The 19,442-nt window shown below is 46.4% G+C and overlaps 1 protein-coding gene across 1 annotated transcript in view; it reads right to left on the bottom strand.

The window, feature by feature from the left end:
• Nucleotides 1–388: 388 nt before the first annotated feature.
• KDELR3 (KDEL endoplasmic reticulum protein retention receptor 3) overlaps nt 389–19,442 on the bottom strand; it is a 58,461-nt gene continuing 39,407 nt past the window's right edge. The window contains exons 2-5 of the mRNA XM_053721265.1: nt 19,037–19,137; nt 18,639–18,797; nt 2,666–2,918; nt 389–627 (exon numbers count right to left, since the gene is read on the bottom strand). Coding sequence (XP_053577240.1) covers nt 587–627; nt 2,666–2,918; nt 18,639–18,797; nt 19,037–19,137 — 554 coding nt within the window. The 3' untranslated portion in view covers nt 389–586. The remainder of the gene's footprint in view (nt 628–2,665; nt 2,919–18,638; nt 18,798–19,036; nt 19,138–19,442) is intronic.

Here is a 19,442-nt window from a genome sequence, read left to right as displayed (position 1 = left end):
TGGGTAGTGGTTTTCAGGCCTGGTGCCCTCATAATGGGCCACCTCTTGTACCCTCCCGTTTTTGCATTCAGTGTCCTCTATAGCTTGGGTATTGTTTTCCCAAAAGTAATGAATGCAGCTGTGGACTCTTTCCATTTATGAAGAGAAACTTAAATTATGCTTACCTGATAATTTTGTATTCTTCTGGCACCTTTTCACCCTGGTATTTCTTCTACTGTTCCTTGTTCCTCGGCAGAATGAAGAAATGAAAATTATCAGGTAAGCATAATTTAAGTTATTTCATATGCTGTTACCTTTTAAATGACAGAGTGTACAACCTATAAGATATATTTTTTTACGTACTGATATAATCCAGAAGGGTTTAATATAAAGTTGATTGCCCACTTGCTTAGCCCAAATATATTTTATTAAATGTAACCAAGAACAGCAAAAAAGTTTACAATAATATAAGAAACACATTGTATCAATACAGGACCACACAACACCCCAGGGGGAGAAGGGTATGTAGACCAAACATGGCGCAAGAGGAGTGTGCCCGCAGAAATGACTGTTGGTGGCAAGATATAGTGTTAGTGTCCAATCACCTTTACACGGGCATCGGAAGACTCAGCTTTTTGCCTCTGAGAACTGGAAAAAAGAGAGAAATTGCATTTACGACTTACAAGTTATTGTTTTTAAGAGATACAATCAATATGTCTTTAATGACTGTACAGTATATTTACTATGCTAAACAGTGACCAACTGCTGAACTACAGAACAGTAACCAAAATTAGACACAGAGGTAGGGGGCAACCTTGCCAGAACAGTATGTGAACGTATATGAAGTAAATAAATGAGTAAATATGAGCCAGAGATATAATACGTGATGAGAGGTAAAATACAAAATATATTTTATAAGGTTCAGACAAAATGATTAAGTATTAATAGGGGGACAGTTTACATAAGCTTGTTATATTGGCACAACTTCTGGTTCTGTATTGAAACCAAGTCACCCGAAAACATCTGCCAGGTGTTCCCAAGCCCTTTTTATCCTCCTGTACTACATCAAGCCCATCTATTTTCATCTACAACATACAGGCTCCACATCTCCTGCTCTACAAGACATGGGCCCCATATCTTTTTAACTAAAACACATGTACTCCATACCTCCTTCCCTACAAAACTGGGAGCCCTATATCTTTTTACCTACAACACACGGTCTGCACAGACTCTATATCTCTATCCTACCCTACAAGACACAGACTCCATATCTCCTGCCCTACAAGACATAGACTCCATATATCCTGCCCTACAAGACACAAGTCACATATTTCATTACCTACAACACACAGGCTTCATATCTCCTGCCTTACAAGACACGGGTCCCATATCCCTTTACCTACAACACACAGACTCCATATCTCTAGCCCACCCTACAAGACTCAGACTCCATATCTCCTGCCCTACAAGACAATGTTCCAAATATCTTTTTACCTACAACACATGAACTCCATATATCATGCCCTACAAGACACAGACTCCATATATCTTACCCTACAAGACACAGACTCCATATCTCCTGCCCTACAAGACAAAAGTCCCATATTTCATTACCTACAACACACAGGCTCCATATATACTGCCTTACAAGACACAGGTCCCATATCCCTTTACCGACAACACACAGGCTCCATATCTCCTGCCCTACAAGACACGGGTCCCATATCCCTTTACCTACAACACACAGGCTCCATATCTCCTGCCCTACAAGACACGGGTCCCATATCCCTTTACCTACAACACACAGGCTCCATATCTCCTGCCCTACAAGACACGGGTCCAATATCCCTTTACCTACAACACACAGGCTCCATATCTCCTGCCCTACAAGACACGGGTCCGTATTTCATTATCTACAACACACAGGCTCCATATCTCCTGCCCTACAAGATACAGGTCACATATTTCATTACCTACAGCACACAGGCTCAATATCTCCTGCACTACAAGACACGGGTCCCATATTTAATTACCTACAACACACAAGCTCCATATCTCCTGCCCTACAAGACACGGGTCCCGCATTTCATTACCTACAACACACAGGCTCCATATCTCCTGCCCTACAAGACACGGGTCCCATATCCCTTTAACTACAACACACAGGCTCCATATCTCCTGCCCTTCAAGACACGGGTCCCATATCCCTTTAACTACAACACACATGCTCCACATCTCTTGCTCTAGACGTTTCTGGCCTATGTAATTTCCTAAACAACAATTGGCTCACATATTTTTCCTCTACAACACCTGGGCCCCATATTTTCTATCTCACAACACCTAGACCCTGTATCTCCTCCAATATGACACCTGGGCCCCAATTCTTCTTTCCCAAGACACCTGGGTACCATACCCTTTCCCTCACAACACCAAAGCCTTATATATTGCTTTTCCCCACAGCACCCTGAGAAATATCCTCTACACTCCACATATCCTGCACTATATCTGCTTCTGTCTCTCTTCAGAAGTCCTATCTTATATCAGATCTCTATAATGTGATTTGGCGTTATGCCTGACCCAGGTCATCCCTTACAAGTATTAAAGCCTTTTCTGCCCCAGGTTCTTTCTCTAGCCCCCCGACATATACCTGCCAACACCAATCATCCTATCATATCCCCCATCTTACCCTTGGTGACGTAGAGGTAGAAAAAGTCAAAGTAGAAGATGGTCTGCACAACACCAGACACCACAGCGATACGGTCACAGAACTTCTCAGTGTAGTAGCGCCAGATCCAATTTCCCAGGTAAAGTAGGCGATAAAGCCCCAGAAAGAAAAGGTAGTGCGTAGTAATGGACTCTGCTTCCCCTGTCTTCGTGATCATAAAAAGCTGGGGCAGGATAGCAACTGCCTCAAGGTAAATCGAGAATGTCCACAGAATCTAAACATGGTAGTGTTACAAGATAAAGTATTAGAGGACAGAAGATTGTCTTACCTTTTTTTTTTATACATTATACTATTTTTTTTTTTACAAACAGATTTTGACAGCAGGTAAGAACAAAAAGGATTCAAGTCGTCCCATATTTCTTTCTAAAGTGTCAGTGGAATTAATTCTTAGGATAGCCGTGTTCACACGCCAGGGATTCCTAAATTCCCTTACAGTATGTGCCCATACCACTGAAGGTCTGCTCCATGATTCAACCACTCGTTCTGTAAAGACATTTGCTTCTGCACATAACTCCTGTACCTGGTACCCTCCTGCCTGACATCACGGCCCTACTCTGTGATAGAGAATGTGTTTGTCATTAACATACAATTACAGTTGAAATAATACTATTAAATGTATTTGTTTTTCTTTTTTTTTTAAAGTTGTCTCTAAGTATTTTTATTTTAATAAAATGTGTAATGTTACTGGGAACTCTGCGTGTCGGTGTACGTGCTGCAGCGGGCACTACAAATCTGAAGCCGCGCCACACACCTATTAGAAGAAAAGCATGCTGGGTAACTCTATTCATTACTACACTACAGTAAGATAAAGGAGGGGGAAGAGGAAAGCAAAGTGCTGGTAGGATAAAAAAAAATTAATATATTTACTTTACTTATTTCTTTATTTTTTTAAAGCATTTTCAATCCTATTAGTATATATATTACATATTATTGATCCACAAACGCTTTCTTTACCACAACTTTAACACTTTTTTTTTGGATCACTCTTTTCTTACTATACCTAAAAATCAATATCAGATTCATATTTGTTTCAAATGTAATATAAATGTTGATAAAAATATTCTGGATATGTGTTCAAAGTTTGGAGAGACGATAACTTCATATGTAAATAAAAAGCTTGTATAAGAGAAAAGCAAATATCTCTAAAGCATTATGGTCTGACAAGATCATCTAAGGTCTATGAGGGGTGCACGGAGAGGGTGTACGATCAGTAAGGGGTGATTATCTATGAGGGGTGCAGGGAGAGGGTGTATGATCAGTAAGGGGTGATGATCTATGAGGGGTGCAAGGAGAGGGTGTATGATCAGTAAGGGGTGATGATCTATGAGGGGTGCAGGGAGAGGGTATATGATCTGTAAGGGGTGATGATCTATGAGCGGTGCAGGGAGAGGGTATATGATCTGTAAGTGGTGATTATCTATGAGGGTTGCAGGAACAGAGTGTATGATCAGTAAGGGGTGATTATCTATGAGGGGTGCATGGAGAGGGTATATGATCAGTAAGGGGGTGATGATCTATGAGGGGTGCAGGAACAGAGTGTATGATCAGTAAGGGGTGATGATCTTAGAGTGGTGCAAGGAGGGGGTGTATGATTAGTTTGGGGTGATAATCTATGTGGGGTGCAGGGAGAGTGTGTATGATCAGTAAGGAGTGATGATCTACGAGGGGTGCAAGGAGACGGTATATGATCAGTAAGGGGTGATGACGTATGAGGGGTGCAGGGAAAGGGTCTATAATCAGTAAGGGGTGCAGAGAGAGGGTGTATGATCAGTAAGGGGTGATGATCTATGAAGGGTGCAGAGAGAGGGTGTATGATCAGTAAGGGGTGATGATCTGTGAGGGGTGCAGGGAGAGGGTGTATGATCTGTAAGTGGTGATGATCTGTGAGGGGTGCAGGGAGAGGGTGTATGATCTGTAAGTGGTGATGATCTATGAGGGGTGCAAGGAGAGGGTGTATGATCTGTAAGTGGTGATAATCTATGAAGGGTGCAGGGAGAGGGTATATGATCTGTAAGGGGTGATGATCTATGAAGGGTGCCGGGAGAGGGTATATGATCTGTAAGTGGTGATGAACTATGAGGGGTGCAGGAACAGAGTGTATGATCAGTAAGGGGTTATGATCTATGAGGGGTGCATGGAGAGGGTATATGATCAGTAAGGGGGTGATGATCTATGAGGGGTGCAGGAACAGAGTGTATGATCAGTAAGGGGTGATCTAAGAGTGGTGCAAGGAGGGGGTGTATGATGAGTTTGGGGTGATGATCTATGTGGGGTGTAGGGAGAGGATGTATGATCTGCAAGGGGTGATGATCTATGAGGGGTAAAAGGAGAGAGTGTATGATCAGTAAGGGGTGATTATCTATAAGGGGTGTAGGGAGAGGGTGGGTGATCTGCAAGGGGTAATGATCTATGAGGAGTACAGGGAGAGGGTGTATGATCTGTAAGGGGTGATGATCTATGAGGGGTACAGGGAGAGGGTGTATGATCAGTAAGGGTGATGATCTATGAGGGATGCAGTGAGAGGGTGTATGATCAGTAAGGGGTGATTATCTATGAGGGGTGCAGGGAGAGGGTGTATGATCAGTAAGGGGTGATGATCTATGAGGGGTGCAAGGAGAGGGAGTATGATCAGTAAGGGGTGGTGATCTATGAGGGGTGCAGGGAGAAGGTATATGATCTGTAAGGGGGTGATGATCTATGAGGGGTGCAGGGAGAGGGTTTATGATCTGTAAGGGGTAATGATCTATGAGTGGTGCAGGGAGAGGGTGTATGATCAGTAAGGGGTGATGATCTATGAGGGGTGCAAGGAGAAGGTGTATGATCAGTAAGGGGTGGTGATCTATGAGGGGTGCAGGGAGAGGGTGTATGATCAGTAAGGGGTGATGATCTATGAGGGGTGCAGGGAAAGGGTGTATGATCAGTAAGGGGTGATGATGCATGAGGGGTGCAGGGAGAGGGTGTATGATCAGTAAGGGGTGATGATGTATGAGGGGTGCAAGGAGAGGTTGTATGATCAGTAAGGAGTAATGATCTATGAGGGGTGCAGGGAGAGGGTCTATGATCAGTAAGGGGTGATGATGTATGAGGGGTGCATGGAGAGGGTGTATGATCTGTAAGTGGTGATGATTTATGAGGGGTGCAGGGAGAGGGTGTATGATCAGTAAGGGGTGGTGAGCTATGAGATGTGCAAAGAGAGGGTGTATGATCTGTAAGGGGTGATGATCTATGAGGGGTACAGGGAGAGGGAGTATGATCTGTAAGGGGTGATGATCTATGAGGGGTGCAAGGAGAGGTTGTATGATCAGTATGGGGTAATGATCTATGAGGGGAGCAGGCAGAGGGTATATGATCAGTAAGGGGTAATGATCTATGAGGGGTGCAGGGAGAGGGAGAATGATCAGTAAGGGGTAATGATCTATGAAGGGTGCAGGGAGAGGGTATATGATCAGTAAGGGGTCATAATCTATGAGGGGTGCAGGGAGAGGATGTATGATCAGTAAGGGGTGATGATCTAGGAGGGGTGCAAAGAGAGGGTGTATGATCAGTAAGGGGTGATGATCTATGAGGGGTGCAGGGAGAGGGTGTATGATCAGTAAGGGGTGATGATCTAGGAGGGGTGCAAAGAGAGGGTGTATGATCAGTAATGGGTGATGATCTAGGAAGGGTGCAAAGAGAGGGTGTATGATCAGTAAGGGGTGATCTATGAGGGGTGCAGGGAGAGGGTGTATGAACAGTAAGGGGTGATGATCTATGAGAGGTGCAGGGAGCGGGTGTATGATCAGTAAGGGGTGATGATGTATGAGGGGTGCAGGGAGAGGGTGTATGATCAGTAAGGGGTGATGACCTATGAGGGGTGCAAGGAGAGGGTGTATGATCAGTAAGGGTTGATGATCTATGAGGGTTGCAGGGAGAGGGTGTATGATCAGTAAGGGGTAATGATCTATGAGGGGTGCAACGAGAGGGTGTATGATTAGTAAGGGGTGATGATGTATGAGGAGTGCAGGGAGAGGGTGTACGATCACTAAGGGGTGATGATGTATGAGTGGTGCAGGGAGAGGGTCTATGATCAGTAAGGGGTGATGATGTATGAGGGGTGCATGGAGAGGGTGTATGATCTGTAAGTGGTGATGATTTATGAGGGGTGCAGGGAGAGGGTGTATGATCAGTAAGGGGTGGTGATCTATGAGATGTGCAAAGAGAGGGTGTATGATCTGTAAGGTGTGATGATCTATGAGGGGTACAGGGAGAGGGTGTATGATCAGTAAGGGGTGATAATGTATAAGGGGTGCAAGGAGAGGTTGTATGATCAGTAAGGAGTAATGATCTATGAGGGGTGCAGGGAGAGGGTGTAAGATCAGTAAGGGGTAATGGTCTATGAGGGGTGCAGGGAGAGGGTGATGATCTATGAGGGGTACAGGGAGAGGGAGTATGATCTGTAAGGGGTGATGATCTATGAAGGGTGCAGGGAGAGGGTATATGATCAGTAAGGGGTGATAATCTATGAGGGGTGCAGGGAGAGAATGTATGATCAGTAAGAGGTGATGATCTAGGAGGGGTGCAAAGAGAGGGTGTATGATCAGTAAGGGGTGATGATCTATGAGGGGTGCAGGGAGAGGGTGTATGATCAGTAAGGGGTGATGATCTAGGAGGGGTGCATAGAGAGGGTGTATGATCAGTAAGAGGTGATGATCTAGAAGGGGTGCAAAGAGAGGGTGTATGATCAGTAAGGGGTGATGATCTATGAGGGGTGCAGGGAGAGGGTGTATGATCAGTAAGGGGTGATGATGTATGAGGGGTACAGGGAGAGGGTGTATGATCAGTAAGGGGTGATGATCTATGAGGGGTGCAAGGAGAGGGTGTATGATCAGTAAGGGGTGATGATCTATGAGGGTTGCAGGGAGAGGGTGTATGATCAGTAAGGGGTAATGATCTATGAGGGGTGCAACGAGAGGGTGTATGATTAGTAAGGGGTGATGATGTATGAGGAGTGCAGGGAGAGGGTGTACGATCAGTAAGGGGTGATGATCCATGAGGGGTGCAGGGAGAGAGTGTATGATCAGTAAGGGGTGAATATCTATGAGGGGTGCAAGAAGAGGGTATATGATCAGTAAGGGGTGATGATCTATGATGGGTGCCAGGAGAGGGTGTATGATCAGTAAGGGGTGATGATCTATGAGGGGTGCAGGGAGAGGGTGTATGATCAGTAAGGGGTGATGATCTATGAAGGGTGCAGGGAAAGGGTGTATGATCAGTTAGGGGTGATGATGTATGAGGGGTGCAGGGAGAGGGTGTATGATCAGTAAGGGGTGATGATCTATGAGGGGTGCAGGAAAAGGTTGTACGATCAGTAAGGGGTGATGATGTATGAGTGGTGCAGGGAGAGGGTCTATGATCAGTAAGGGGTGATGATGTATGAGGGGTGCATGGAAAGGGTGTATGATCTGTAAGTGGTGATGATGTATGAGGGGTGCAGGGAGAGGGTGTATGATCAGTAAGGGGTGATGATCTATGAGGGGTGCAAGGAGAGGGTGTATGATCAGTAAGGGTTGATGATCTATGAGGGTTGCAGGGAGAGGGTGTATGATCAGTAAGGGGTAATGATCTATGAGGGGTGCAACGAGAGGGTGTATGATTAGTAAGGGGTGATGATGTATGAGGAGTGCAGGGAGAGGGTGTACGATCACTAAGGGGTGATGATGTATGAGTGGTGCAGGGAGAGGGTCTATGATCAGTAAGGGGTGATGATGTATGAGGGGTGCATGGAGAGGGTGTATGATCTGTAAGTGGTGATGATTTATGAGGGGTGCAGGGAGAGGGTGTATGATCAGTAAGGGGTGGTGATCTATGAGATGTGCAAAGAGAGGGTGTATGATCTGTAAGGGGTGATGATCTATGAGGGGTACAGGGAGAGGGTGTATGATCAGTAAGGGGTGATGATGTATGAGGGGTGCAAGGAGAGGTTGTATGATCAGTAAGGAGTAATGATCTATGAGGGGTGCAGGGAGAGGGTGTAAGATCAGTAAGGGGTAATGGTCTATGAGGGGTGCAGGGAGAGGGTGATGATCTATGAGGGGTACAGGGAGAGGGAGTATGATCTGTAAGGGGTGATGATCTATGAAGGATGCAGGGAGAGGGTATATGATCAGTAAGGGGTGATAATCTATGAGGGGTGCAGGGAGAGAATGTATGATCAGTAAGGGGTGATGATCTAGGAGGGGTGCAAAGAGAGGGTGTATGATCAGTAAGGGGTGATGATCTATGAGGGGTGCAGGGAGAGGGTGTATGATCAGTAAGGGGTGATGATCTAGGAGGGGTGCATAGAGAGGGTGTATGATCAGTAAGAGGTGATGATCTAGGAGGGGTGCAAAGAGAGGGTGTATGATCAGTAAGGGGTGATGATCTATGAGGGGTGCAGGGAGAGGGTGTATGATCAGTAAGGGGTGATGATGTATGAGGGGTGCAGGGAGAGGGTGTATGATCAGTAAGGGGTGATGATCTATGAGGGGTGCAAGGAGAGGGTGTATGATCAGTAAGGGGTGATGATCTATGAGGGGTGCAGGGAGAGGGTGTATGATCAGTAAGGGGTAATGATCTATGAGGGGTGCAACGAGAGGGTGTAAGATTAGTAAGGGGTGATGATGTATGAGGAGTGCAGGGAGAGGGTGTACGATCAGTAAGGGGTGATGATCCATGAGGGGTGCAGGGAGAGAGTGTATGATCAGTAAGGGGTGAATATCTATGAGGGGTGCAAGAAGAGGGTATATGATCAGTAAGGGGTGATGATCTATGATGGGTGCCAGGAGAGGGTGTATGATCAGTAAGGGGTGATGATCTATGAGGGGTGCAGGGAGAGGGTGTATGATCAGTAAGGGGTGATGATCTATGAAGGGTGCAGGGAAAGGGTGTATGATCAGTTAGGGGTGATGATGTATGAGGGGTGCAGGGAGAGGGTGTATGATCAGTAAGGGGTGATGATCTATGAGGGGTGCAGGAAAAGGTTGTACGATCAGTAAGGGGTGATGATGTATGAGTGGTGCAGGGAGAGGGTCTATGATCAGTAAGGGGTGATGATGTATGAGGGGTGCATGGAAAGGGTGTATGATCTGTAAGTGGTGATGATGTATGAGGGGTGCAGGGAGAGGGTGTATGATCAGTAAGGGGTGATGACCTATGAGGGGTGCAAGGAGAGGGTGTATGATCAGTAAGGGTTGATGATCTATGAGGGTTGCAGGGAGAGGGTGTATGATCAGTAAGGGGTAATGATCTATGAGGGGTGCAACGAGAGGGTGTATGATTAGTAAGGGGTGATGATGTATGAGGAGTGCAGGGAGAGGGTGTACGATCACTAAGGGGTGATGATGTATGAGTGGTGCAGGGAGAGGGTCTATGATCAGTAAGGGGTGATGATGTATGAGGGGTGCATGGAGAGGGTGTATGATCTGTAAGTGGTGATGATTTATGAGGGGTGCAGGGAGAGGGTGTATGATCAGTAAGGGGTGGTGATCTATGAGATGTGCAAAGAGAGGGTGTATGATCTGTAAGGGGTGATGATCTATGAGGGGTACAGGGAGAGGGTGTATGATCAGTAAGGGGTGATGATGTATAAGGGGTGCAAGGAGAGGTTGTATGATCAGTAAGGAGTAATGATCTATGAGGGGTGCAGGGAGAGGGTGTAAGATCAGTAAGGGGTAATGGTCTATGAGGGGTGCAGGGAGAGGGTGATGATCTATGAGGGGTACAGGGAGAGGGAGTATGATCTGTAAGGGGTGATGATCTATGAAGGATGCAGGGAGAGGGTATATGATCAGTAAGGGGTGATAATCTATGAGGGGTGCAGGGAGAGAATGTATGATCAGTAAGGGGTGATGATCTAGGAGGGGTGCAAAGAGAGGGTGTATGATCAGTAAGGGGTGATGATCTATGAGGGGTGCAGGGAGAGGGTGTATGATCAGTAAGGGGTGATGATCTAGGAGGGGTGCATAGAGAGGGTGTATGATCAGTAAGAGGTGATGATCTAGGAGGGGTGCAAAGAGAGGGTGTATGATCAGTAAGGGGTGATGATCTATGAGGGGTGCAGGGAGAGGGTGTATGATCAGTAAGGGGTGATGATGTATGAGGGGTGCAGGGAGAGGGTGTATGATCAGTAAGGGGTGATGATCTATGAGGGGTGCAAGGAGAGGGTGTATGATCAGTAAGGGGTGATGATCTATGAGGGTTGCAGGGAGAGGGTGTATGATCAGTAAGGGGTAATGATCTATGAGGGGTGCAACGAGAGGGTGTAAGATTAGTAAGGGGTGATGATGTATGAGGAGTGCAGGGAGAGGGTGTACGATCAGTAAGGGGTGATGATCCATGAGGGGTGCAGGGAGAGAGTGTATGATCAGTAAGGGGTGAATATCTATGAGGGGTGCAAGAAGAGGGTATATGATCAGTAAGGGGTGATGATCTATGATGGGTGCCAGGAGAGGGTGTATGATCAGTAAGGGGTGATGATCTATGAGGGGTGCAGGGAGAGGGTGTATGATCAGTAAGGGGTGATGATCTATGAAGGGTGCAGGGAAAGGGTGTATGATCAGTTAGGGGTGATGATGTATGAGGGGTGCAGGGAGAGGGTGTATGATCAGTAAGGGGTGATGATCTATGAGGGGTGCAGGAAAAGGTTGTACGATCAGTAAGGGGTGATGATGTATGAGTGGTGCAGGGAGAGGGTCTATGATCAGTAAGGGGTGATGATGTATGAGGGGTGCATGGAAAGGGTGTATGATCTGTAAGTGGTGATGATTTATGAGGGGTGCAGGGAGAGGGTGTATGATCAGTAAGGGGTGGTGATCTATGAGATGTGCAAAGAGAGGGTGTATGATCTGTAAGGGGTGATGATCTATGAGGGGTACAGGGAGAGGGTGTATGATCAGTAAGGGGTGATGATGTATAAGGGGTGCAAGGAGAGGTTGTATGATCAGTAAGGAGTAATGATCTATGAGGGGTGCAGGGAGAGGGTGTAAGATCAGTAAGGGGTAATGGTCTATGAGGGGTGCAGGGAGAGGGTGATGATCTATGAGGGGTACAGGGAGAGGGAGTATGATCTGTAAGGGGTGATGATCTATGAGGGGTGCAAGGAGAGGTTGTATGATCAGTAAGGGGTAATGATCTATGAGGGGTGCAGGGAGAGGGTATATGATCAGTAAGGGGTAATGATCTATGAAGGGTGCAGGGGGAGGGTATATGATCAGTAAGGCGTAATGATCTATTAGGGGTGCAGGGAGAGGGAGTATGATCAGTAAGGGGTAATGATCTATGAAGGGTGCAGGGAGAGGGTATATGATCAGTAAGGGGTGATGATCTAGGAGGGGTGCAAAGAGAGGGTGTATGATCAGTAGGGGGTGATGATCTATACGGGTGCAGGGAGAGGGTGTATGATCAGTAAGGGGTGATAATCTAGGAGGGGTGCAAAGAGAGGGTGTATGATCAGTAAGAGGTGATGATCTAGGATGGGTGCAAAGAGAGGGTGTATGATCAGTAAGGGGTGATGATGTATAAGGGGTGCAGGGAGAGGGTGTATGATCAGTTAGGGGTGATGACCTATGAGGGGTGCAAGCAGAGGGTGTATGATCAGTAAGGGGGGGATGATCTATGAGGGGTGCAGAGAGAGGGTGTATGATCAGTAAGCGGTAATGATGTATGAGGGGTGCAAGGAGAGGTTGTATGATCAGTAAGGAGTAATGATCTATGAGGGGTGCAGGGAGAGGATGTAAGATCAGTAAGGGGTAATGGTCTATGAGGGGTGCAGGGAGAGGGTGATGATCTATGAGGGGTACAGGGAGAGGGAGTATGATCTGTAAGGGGTGATGATCTATGAGGGGTGCAAGGAGAGGTTGTATGATCAGTAAGGGGTAATGATCTATGAGGGGTGCAGGAAGAGGGTATATAATCAGTAAGAGGCTATGATCTATGAAGGGTGCAGGGGGAGGGTGTATGATCAGTAAGGGGTGATGATCTATAAGGGGTGCAGGGAGAGGGTGTATGATCAGTAAGGGGTGATGATCTAGGAGGGGTGCAAAGAGAGGGTGTATGATCAGTAAGGGGTGATGATCTAGGATGGGTGCAAAGAGAGGGTGTATGATCAGTAAGGGGTGATGATGTATAAGGGGTGCAGGGAGAGGGTGTATGATCAGTTAGGGGTGATGACCTATGAGGGGTGCAAGCAGAGGGTGTATGATCAGTAAGGGGGGGTGATCTATGAGGGGTGCAGAGAGAGGGTGTATGATCAGTAAGGGGTAATGATCTATGAGGGGTTCAAGGAGAGGGTGTATGATCAGTAAGGGGTGGTGATCTATGATATGTGGAAAGAGAGGGTGTATGATCTGTAAGGGGTGATGATCTATGAGGGGTACAGGGAGAGGGTGTATGATCAGTAAGGGGTAATGATGTATGAGGGGTGCAAGGAGAGGTTGTATGATCAGTAAGGAGTAATGATCTATGAGGGGTGCAGGGAGAGGGTGTAAGATCAGTAAGGGGTAATGGTCTATGAGGGGTGCAGGGAGAGGGTGATGATCTATGAGGGGTACAGGGAGAGGGAGTATGATCTGTAAGGGGTGATGATCTATGAGGGGTGCAAGGAGAGGTTGTATGATCAGTAAGGGGTAATGATCTATGAGGGGTGCAGGGAGAGGGTATATGATCAGTAAGGGGTAATGATCTATGAAGGGTGCAGGGGGAGGGTATATGATCACTAAGGGGTAATGATCTATGAGGGGTGCAGGGAGAGGGAGTATGATCAGTAAGGGGTAATGATCTATGAAGGGTGCAGGGAGAGGTTATATGATCAGTAAGGGGTGATGATCTAGGAGGGGTGCAAAGAGAGAGTGTATGATCAGTAAGGGGTGCAGGGAGAGGGTGTATGATCAGTAAGGGGTGGTGATCTATGAGATGTGCAAAGAGAGGGTGTATGATCTGTAAGGGGTGATGATCTATGAGGGGTACAGGGAGAGGGTGTATGATCAGTAAGGGGTGATGATGTATAAGGGGTGCAAGGAGAGGTTGTATGATCAGTAAGGAGTAATGATCTATGAGGGGTGCAGGGAGAGGGTGTAAGATCAGTAAGGGGTAATGGTCTATGAGGGGTGCAGGGAGAGGGTGATGATCTATGAGGGGTACAGGGAGAGGGAGTATGATCTGTAAGGGGTGATGATCTATGAGGGGTGCAAGGAGAGGTTGTATGATCAGTAAGGGGTAATGATCTATGAGGGGTGCAGGGAGAGGGTATATGATCAGTAAGGGGTAATGATCTATGAAGGGTGCAGGGGGAGGGTATATGATCAGTAAGGCGTAATGATCTATTAGGGGTGCAGGGAGAGGGAGTATGATCAGTAAGGGGTAATGATCTATGAAGGGTGCAGGGAGAGGGTATATGATCAGTAAGGGGTGATGATCTAGGAGGGGTGCAAAGAGAGGGTGTATGATCAGTAGGGGGTGATGATCTATACGGGTGCAGGGAGAGGGTGTATGATCAGTAAGGGGTGATAATCTAGGAGGGGTGCAAAGAGAGGGTGTATGATCAGTAAGGGGTGATGATCTAGGATGGGTGCAAAGAGAGGGTGTATGATCAGTAAGGGGTGATGATGTATAAGGGGTGCAGGGAGAGGGTGTATGATCAGTTAGGGGTGATGACCTATGAGGGGTGCAAGCAGAGGGTGTATGATCAGTAAGGGGGGGATGATCTATGAGGGGTGCAGAGAGAGGGTGTATGATCAGTAAGGGGTAATGATGTATGAGGGGTGCAAGGAGAGGTTGTATGATCAGTAAGGAGTAATGATCTATGAGGGGTGCAGGGAGAGGGTGTAAGATCAGTAAGGGGTAATGGTCTATGAGGGGTGCAGGGAGAGGGTGATGATCTATGAGGGGTACAGGGAGAGGGAGTATGATCTGTAAGGGGTGATGATCTATGAGGGGTGCAAGGAGAGGTTGTATGATCAGTAAGGGGTAATGATCTATGAGGGGTGCAGGAAGAGGGTATATAATCAGTAAGAGGCTATGATCTATGAAGGGTGCAGGGGGAGGGTGTATGATCAGTAAGGGGTGATGATCTATAAGGGGTGCAGGGAGAGGGTGTATGATCAGTAAGGGGTGATGATCTAGGAGGGGTGCAGGGAGAGGGTGTATGATCAGTAAGGGGTGATGATCTAGGATGGGTGCAAAGAGAGGGTGTATGATCAGTAAGGGGTGATGATGTATAAGGGGTGCAGGGAGAGGGTGTATGATCAGTTAGGGGTGATGACCTATGAGGGGTGCAAGCAGAGGGTGTATGATCAGTAAGGGGGGGTGATCTATGAGGGGTGCAGAGAGAGGGTGTATGATCAGTAAGGGGTAATGATCTATGAGGGGTTCAAGGAGAGGGTGTATGATCAGTAAGGGGTGGTGATCTATGATATGTGGAAAGAGAGGGTGTATGATCTGTAAGGGGTGATGATCTATGAGGGGTACAGGGAGAGGGTGTATGATCAGTAAGGGGTAATGATGTATGAGGGGTGCAAGGAGAGGTTGTATGATCAGTAAGGAGTAATGATCTATGAGGGGTGCAGGGAGAGGGTGTAAGATCAGTAAGGGGTAATGGTCTATGAGGGGTGCAGGGAGAGGGTGATGATCTATGAGGGGTACAGGGAGAGGGAGTATGATCTGTAAGGGGTGATGATCTATGAGGGGTGCAAGGAGAGGTTGTATGATCAGTAAGGGGTAATGATCTATGAGGGGTGCAGGGAGAGGGTATATGATCAGTAAGGGGTAATGATCTATGAAGGGTGCAGGGGGAGGGTATATGATCACTAAGGGGTAATGATCTATGAGGGGTGCAGGGAGAGGGAGTATGATCAGTAAGGGGTAATGATCTATGAAGGGTGCAGGGAGAGGTTATATGATCAGTAAGGGGTGATGATCTAGGAGGGGTGCAAAGAGAGAGTGTATGATCAGTAAGGGGTGCAGGGAGAGGGTGTATGATCAGTAAGGGGTGATGATCTAGGAGGGGTGCAAAGAGAGGGTGTATGATCAGTAAGGGGTGATGATGTATGAGGGGTGCAGGGAGAGGGTGTATGATCAGTAAGGGGTGATGACCTATGAGGGGTGCAAGTAGAGGGTGTATGATCAGTAAGGGGTGATGATCTATGAGGGGTGCAGGGAGAGGGTGTATGATCAGTAAGGGGTGATGATCTATGAGGGGTGCAGGGAGAGGGTGTATGATCAGTAAGGGGTGATGATCTATGAGGGGTGCAAGGAGAGGGTGTATGATCAGTAAGGGGTGAATATCTATGAGGGGTGCAAGGAGAGGATGTATGATCAGTAAGGGGTGATGATCTTTGAGGGGTGCAGGGAGAGGGTGTATGATCAGTAAGGGGTGATGATCTATGAGGGGTGCAAGGAGACGGTGTATGATCAGTAAGGGGTGATGACCTATGAGGGGTGCAGGGAGAGGGTGTATGATCAGTAAGGGGTGATGATCTATGAGGGGTACAGGGAGAGGGTGTATGATCAGTAAGGGGTGATGATCTTTGAGGGGTGCAGGGAGAGGGTGTATGATCAGTAAGGGGTGATGATCTATGAGGGGTGCAGGGAGAGGGTGTATGATCAGTAAGGGGTGATGATCTATGAGGGGTACAGGGAAAGGGTGTATGATCAGTAAGGGGTGATGATGTATGAGGGGTGCAGGGAGAGGTTGTATGATCAGTAAGGGGTGATGATCTATGAGGGGTGCAGGGAGAGGTTGTATGATCAGTAAGGGGTGATGATGTATGAGGGGTGCAAGGAGAGGGTGTATGATCAGTAAGGGGTGATGATCTATGAGGGGTGCAGGGAGAGGGTGTATGATCAGTAAGGGGTGATGATCTATGAGGGGTGCAAGGAGAGGGTGTATGATCAGTAAGGGGTAATGATATATGAGGGGTGCAAGGAGAGGGTGTATGATCAGCAAGGGGTGATGATCTATGAGGGGTGCAGGGAGAGGGTGTATGGCCAGTAAGGGATGATGCTCTATGAGGGGTGCAGGGAGAGGGTGTATGATCTATAAGTGGTGATGATCTATGAGGGATGCAGCGAGAGGGTGTATAATTAGTAAGGGGTGATGGTCTATGAGGGGTGCAAGGAGAGGGTGTATGATCAGTAAGGGGTGATTATCTATGAGGGGTACAGGGAGAGGGTATATGGTCTGTAAGGGGTGATGATCTATGAGGGGTGCAGGGAGAGGGTGTATGATCTGTAAGTGGTGATGATCTATGAGGGGTGCAAGGAGAAGGTATATGATCAGTAATGGGGGATAAGATCTATGAAGGGTGCAGGGAGAGGGTGTATGATCAGTAAGTGGTGATGATCTATGAGGGGTACAGGGAGAGGGTGTATAATCAGTAAGGGGTGATGATCTATGTGGGGTGCAGGGAGAAGGTATATGATCAGTAAGGGGTGATGATGTATGAGGGGTACAGGGAGAGGGTGTATAATCAGTAAGGGGTGATGATCTATGTGGGGTGCAGGGAGAAGGTATATGATCAGTAAGGGGTGATCTACGAGTGGTGCAGGTAGAAGGTATATGATCTGTAAGGGGTGATGATCTATGAGGGGTGCATGGAGAGGGTATATGATCAGTAAAAGGTGATGATCTATAAGGGGTGCAGGGAGAGGGTAGGACGGAGTCAGTGATTTATGTTTTTGCACCAAGAACTGTGCTGTTTGTTAGTAAAATGGTTCCTGAAAATGCTGGATTTTAGCAGTTTTTTTTCTGAGCAATCAAGCTTCAAGATGACAACACACCTTTTGTCAATATTATGAACATTTATTCAAGCCAAGATAATTAGTCCGGTTATTTTGGTATTTGCACAATAGGCTCCTGGGTAGGGACACTAAAGTCAAAATTAAAACTATCATGATTCAGATAGAGAAGTTATTTTCCAATTAAATTTAATTAACAAAATGTGCACAGTCTTTTTATATTTACACTTTTTGAGTCACCAGCTCCTACTGAGCATGTGCAAGAATTCACACAATAAACGTATATGTGTGATTGGCTGATGAGTGTCACATGATACAGGAGTAGAAATAGACATCATTTTGAAATTTGTCAGGAAAAAAATCAACTACTCATTTGATGTTCAGACTATGGGGGATATTTATCAAAGGTATGCCGGACCGGATCTGACCGTGCAGATCAGGTGCGACATACCTCGCTGAATGCGGAGAGCAATGCGTTCTCCGTATTCAGCATTGCACCAGCAGTTCTTGTGAGCTGCTGGTGCAACGCCACCCCCTGCAGACTCGCGGCCGCCAGCAGGGGGTGTCAATCAACCTGATCGTACTCGATCGGGTTGAATTCTGGCAATCTCTTTCCGCCTGCTCAGAGCGCTGCTTCATAACTGCTGTTTCTGGCGAGTCTGAAGACTCGCCAGAAACACGGGCCCTCAAGCTCCATCCGAAGCTTGATAAATGGGCCTCTCTGGGGCAGATTTACCAAAGGTCGAGCGAACATGATTCACTGTAGCGAATCATGTAATCGCTCGACCTCGCTAAATGCCGACAGCATACAGTGTCCGGATTTATCATTGCACAAGAATTTCTAGTGAAATGCTTGTGCAATGCCGCCCCCTACTTACTGGCGGCCAATCGGCTGCTAGCAGGGGCCGGCAATCCCAATTGCTGCTACTTAACTTCCGTTTCTGGTGGACCATAAACAAAGGGGCATCAGTAAAGCATCCACTGCATAATAAATCTACCCCTAAGTGCTATTGTATTGTCTTTTGTACCATGCATTTGCTGTTTATGCAGAACTACTGTATTAACTGGTCCTTTAACCCCTTGCTTGTCAACCTGGTCATGGTCTATACTGGGTTAGGCCTAAATGTTTAATAATAAGAAAACCCATTAAATTGTAGCTGGTTTAATAGTTTATACAATTTCTAACCTCCAAAGGGGTAAATGCATAATTTTCTAGGAAGGCCAATCCCACAACAGGCACCAGAAGAAACTCCATCCGGAATGTGTCATTCTCACTGTTGTACGTCTTGCGTAACTTTACGTAGATCAGATAAATGGTGACGTATGCGCAGATTAAAAATATAACCTAAGTGAAAAAAAACGTTCAAAACATCAACAGTTTTGCCAAGTGCTAAATCCATCATGGACACACATACAGCGCTACAGAATCTGGCGATGCTATACAAATAAAGGATAATAATATATTTGATTCCCCCCCCCCCCCACAAAATGTGTGTTTTTCTATTTAAATATCTATGAACAAAAAATGATACATCTTTAGGCACACAAATCCATTCACCATACACTCCTCTGCAATCTGCTCACCTTCATCACAGTGTTGTAGATAGATATGAACGATGTAAACAGATCCAAATAACGTGTCGTAAATACAAGCGCAAACAAAAGTTGACTCTTCCCTGATATTCCTGCGGAGAGACATGAGCATAAGGACATAAATGCCACTCACTTTTAAACTTCAAAATGGTGTTGTGCATAAAAGAAATGCTAGTTAAATAATGTCAAAATGATTAGTTAAAGGGGCATCATCAAAGTATTTATATTTATAATTGCATAGTATATGTCAGCAATTATCTACTGCAGTGCAAAAGGTAATACATGTTTATATATATGCAGTATATATCAGTAATTAAGTGCTGCATTCCAAAAGATCTGCACACGCAATAAATGTTTATATAAGCACAGTATATATCAGTAATTAAGTGCTGCATTC

The sequence above is a fragment of the Bombina bombina genome, chromosome 7 (genome assembly GCF_027579735.1).
Source record: "Bombina bombina isolate aBomBom1 chromosome 7, aBomBom1.pri, whole genome shotgun sequence".
Classification (NCBI taxonomy): Eukaryota; Metazoa; Chordata; class Amphibia; order Anura; family Bombinatoridae; genus Bombina; species Bombina bombina.
This window is presented reverse-complemented; position numbering and strand designations above follow the sequence as displayed.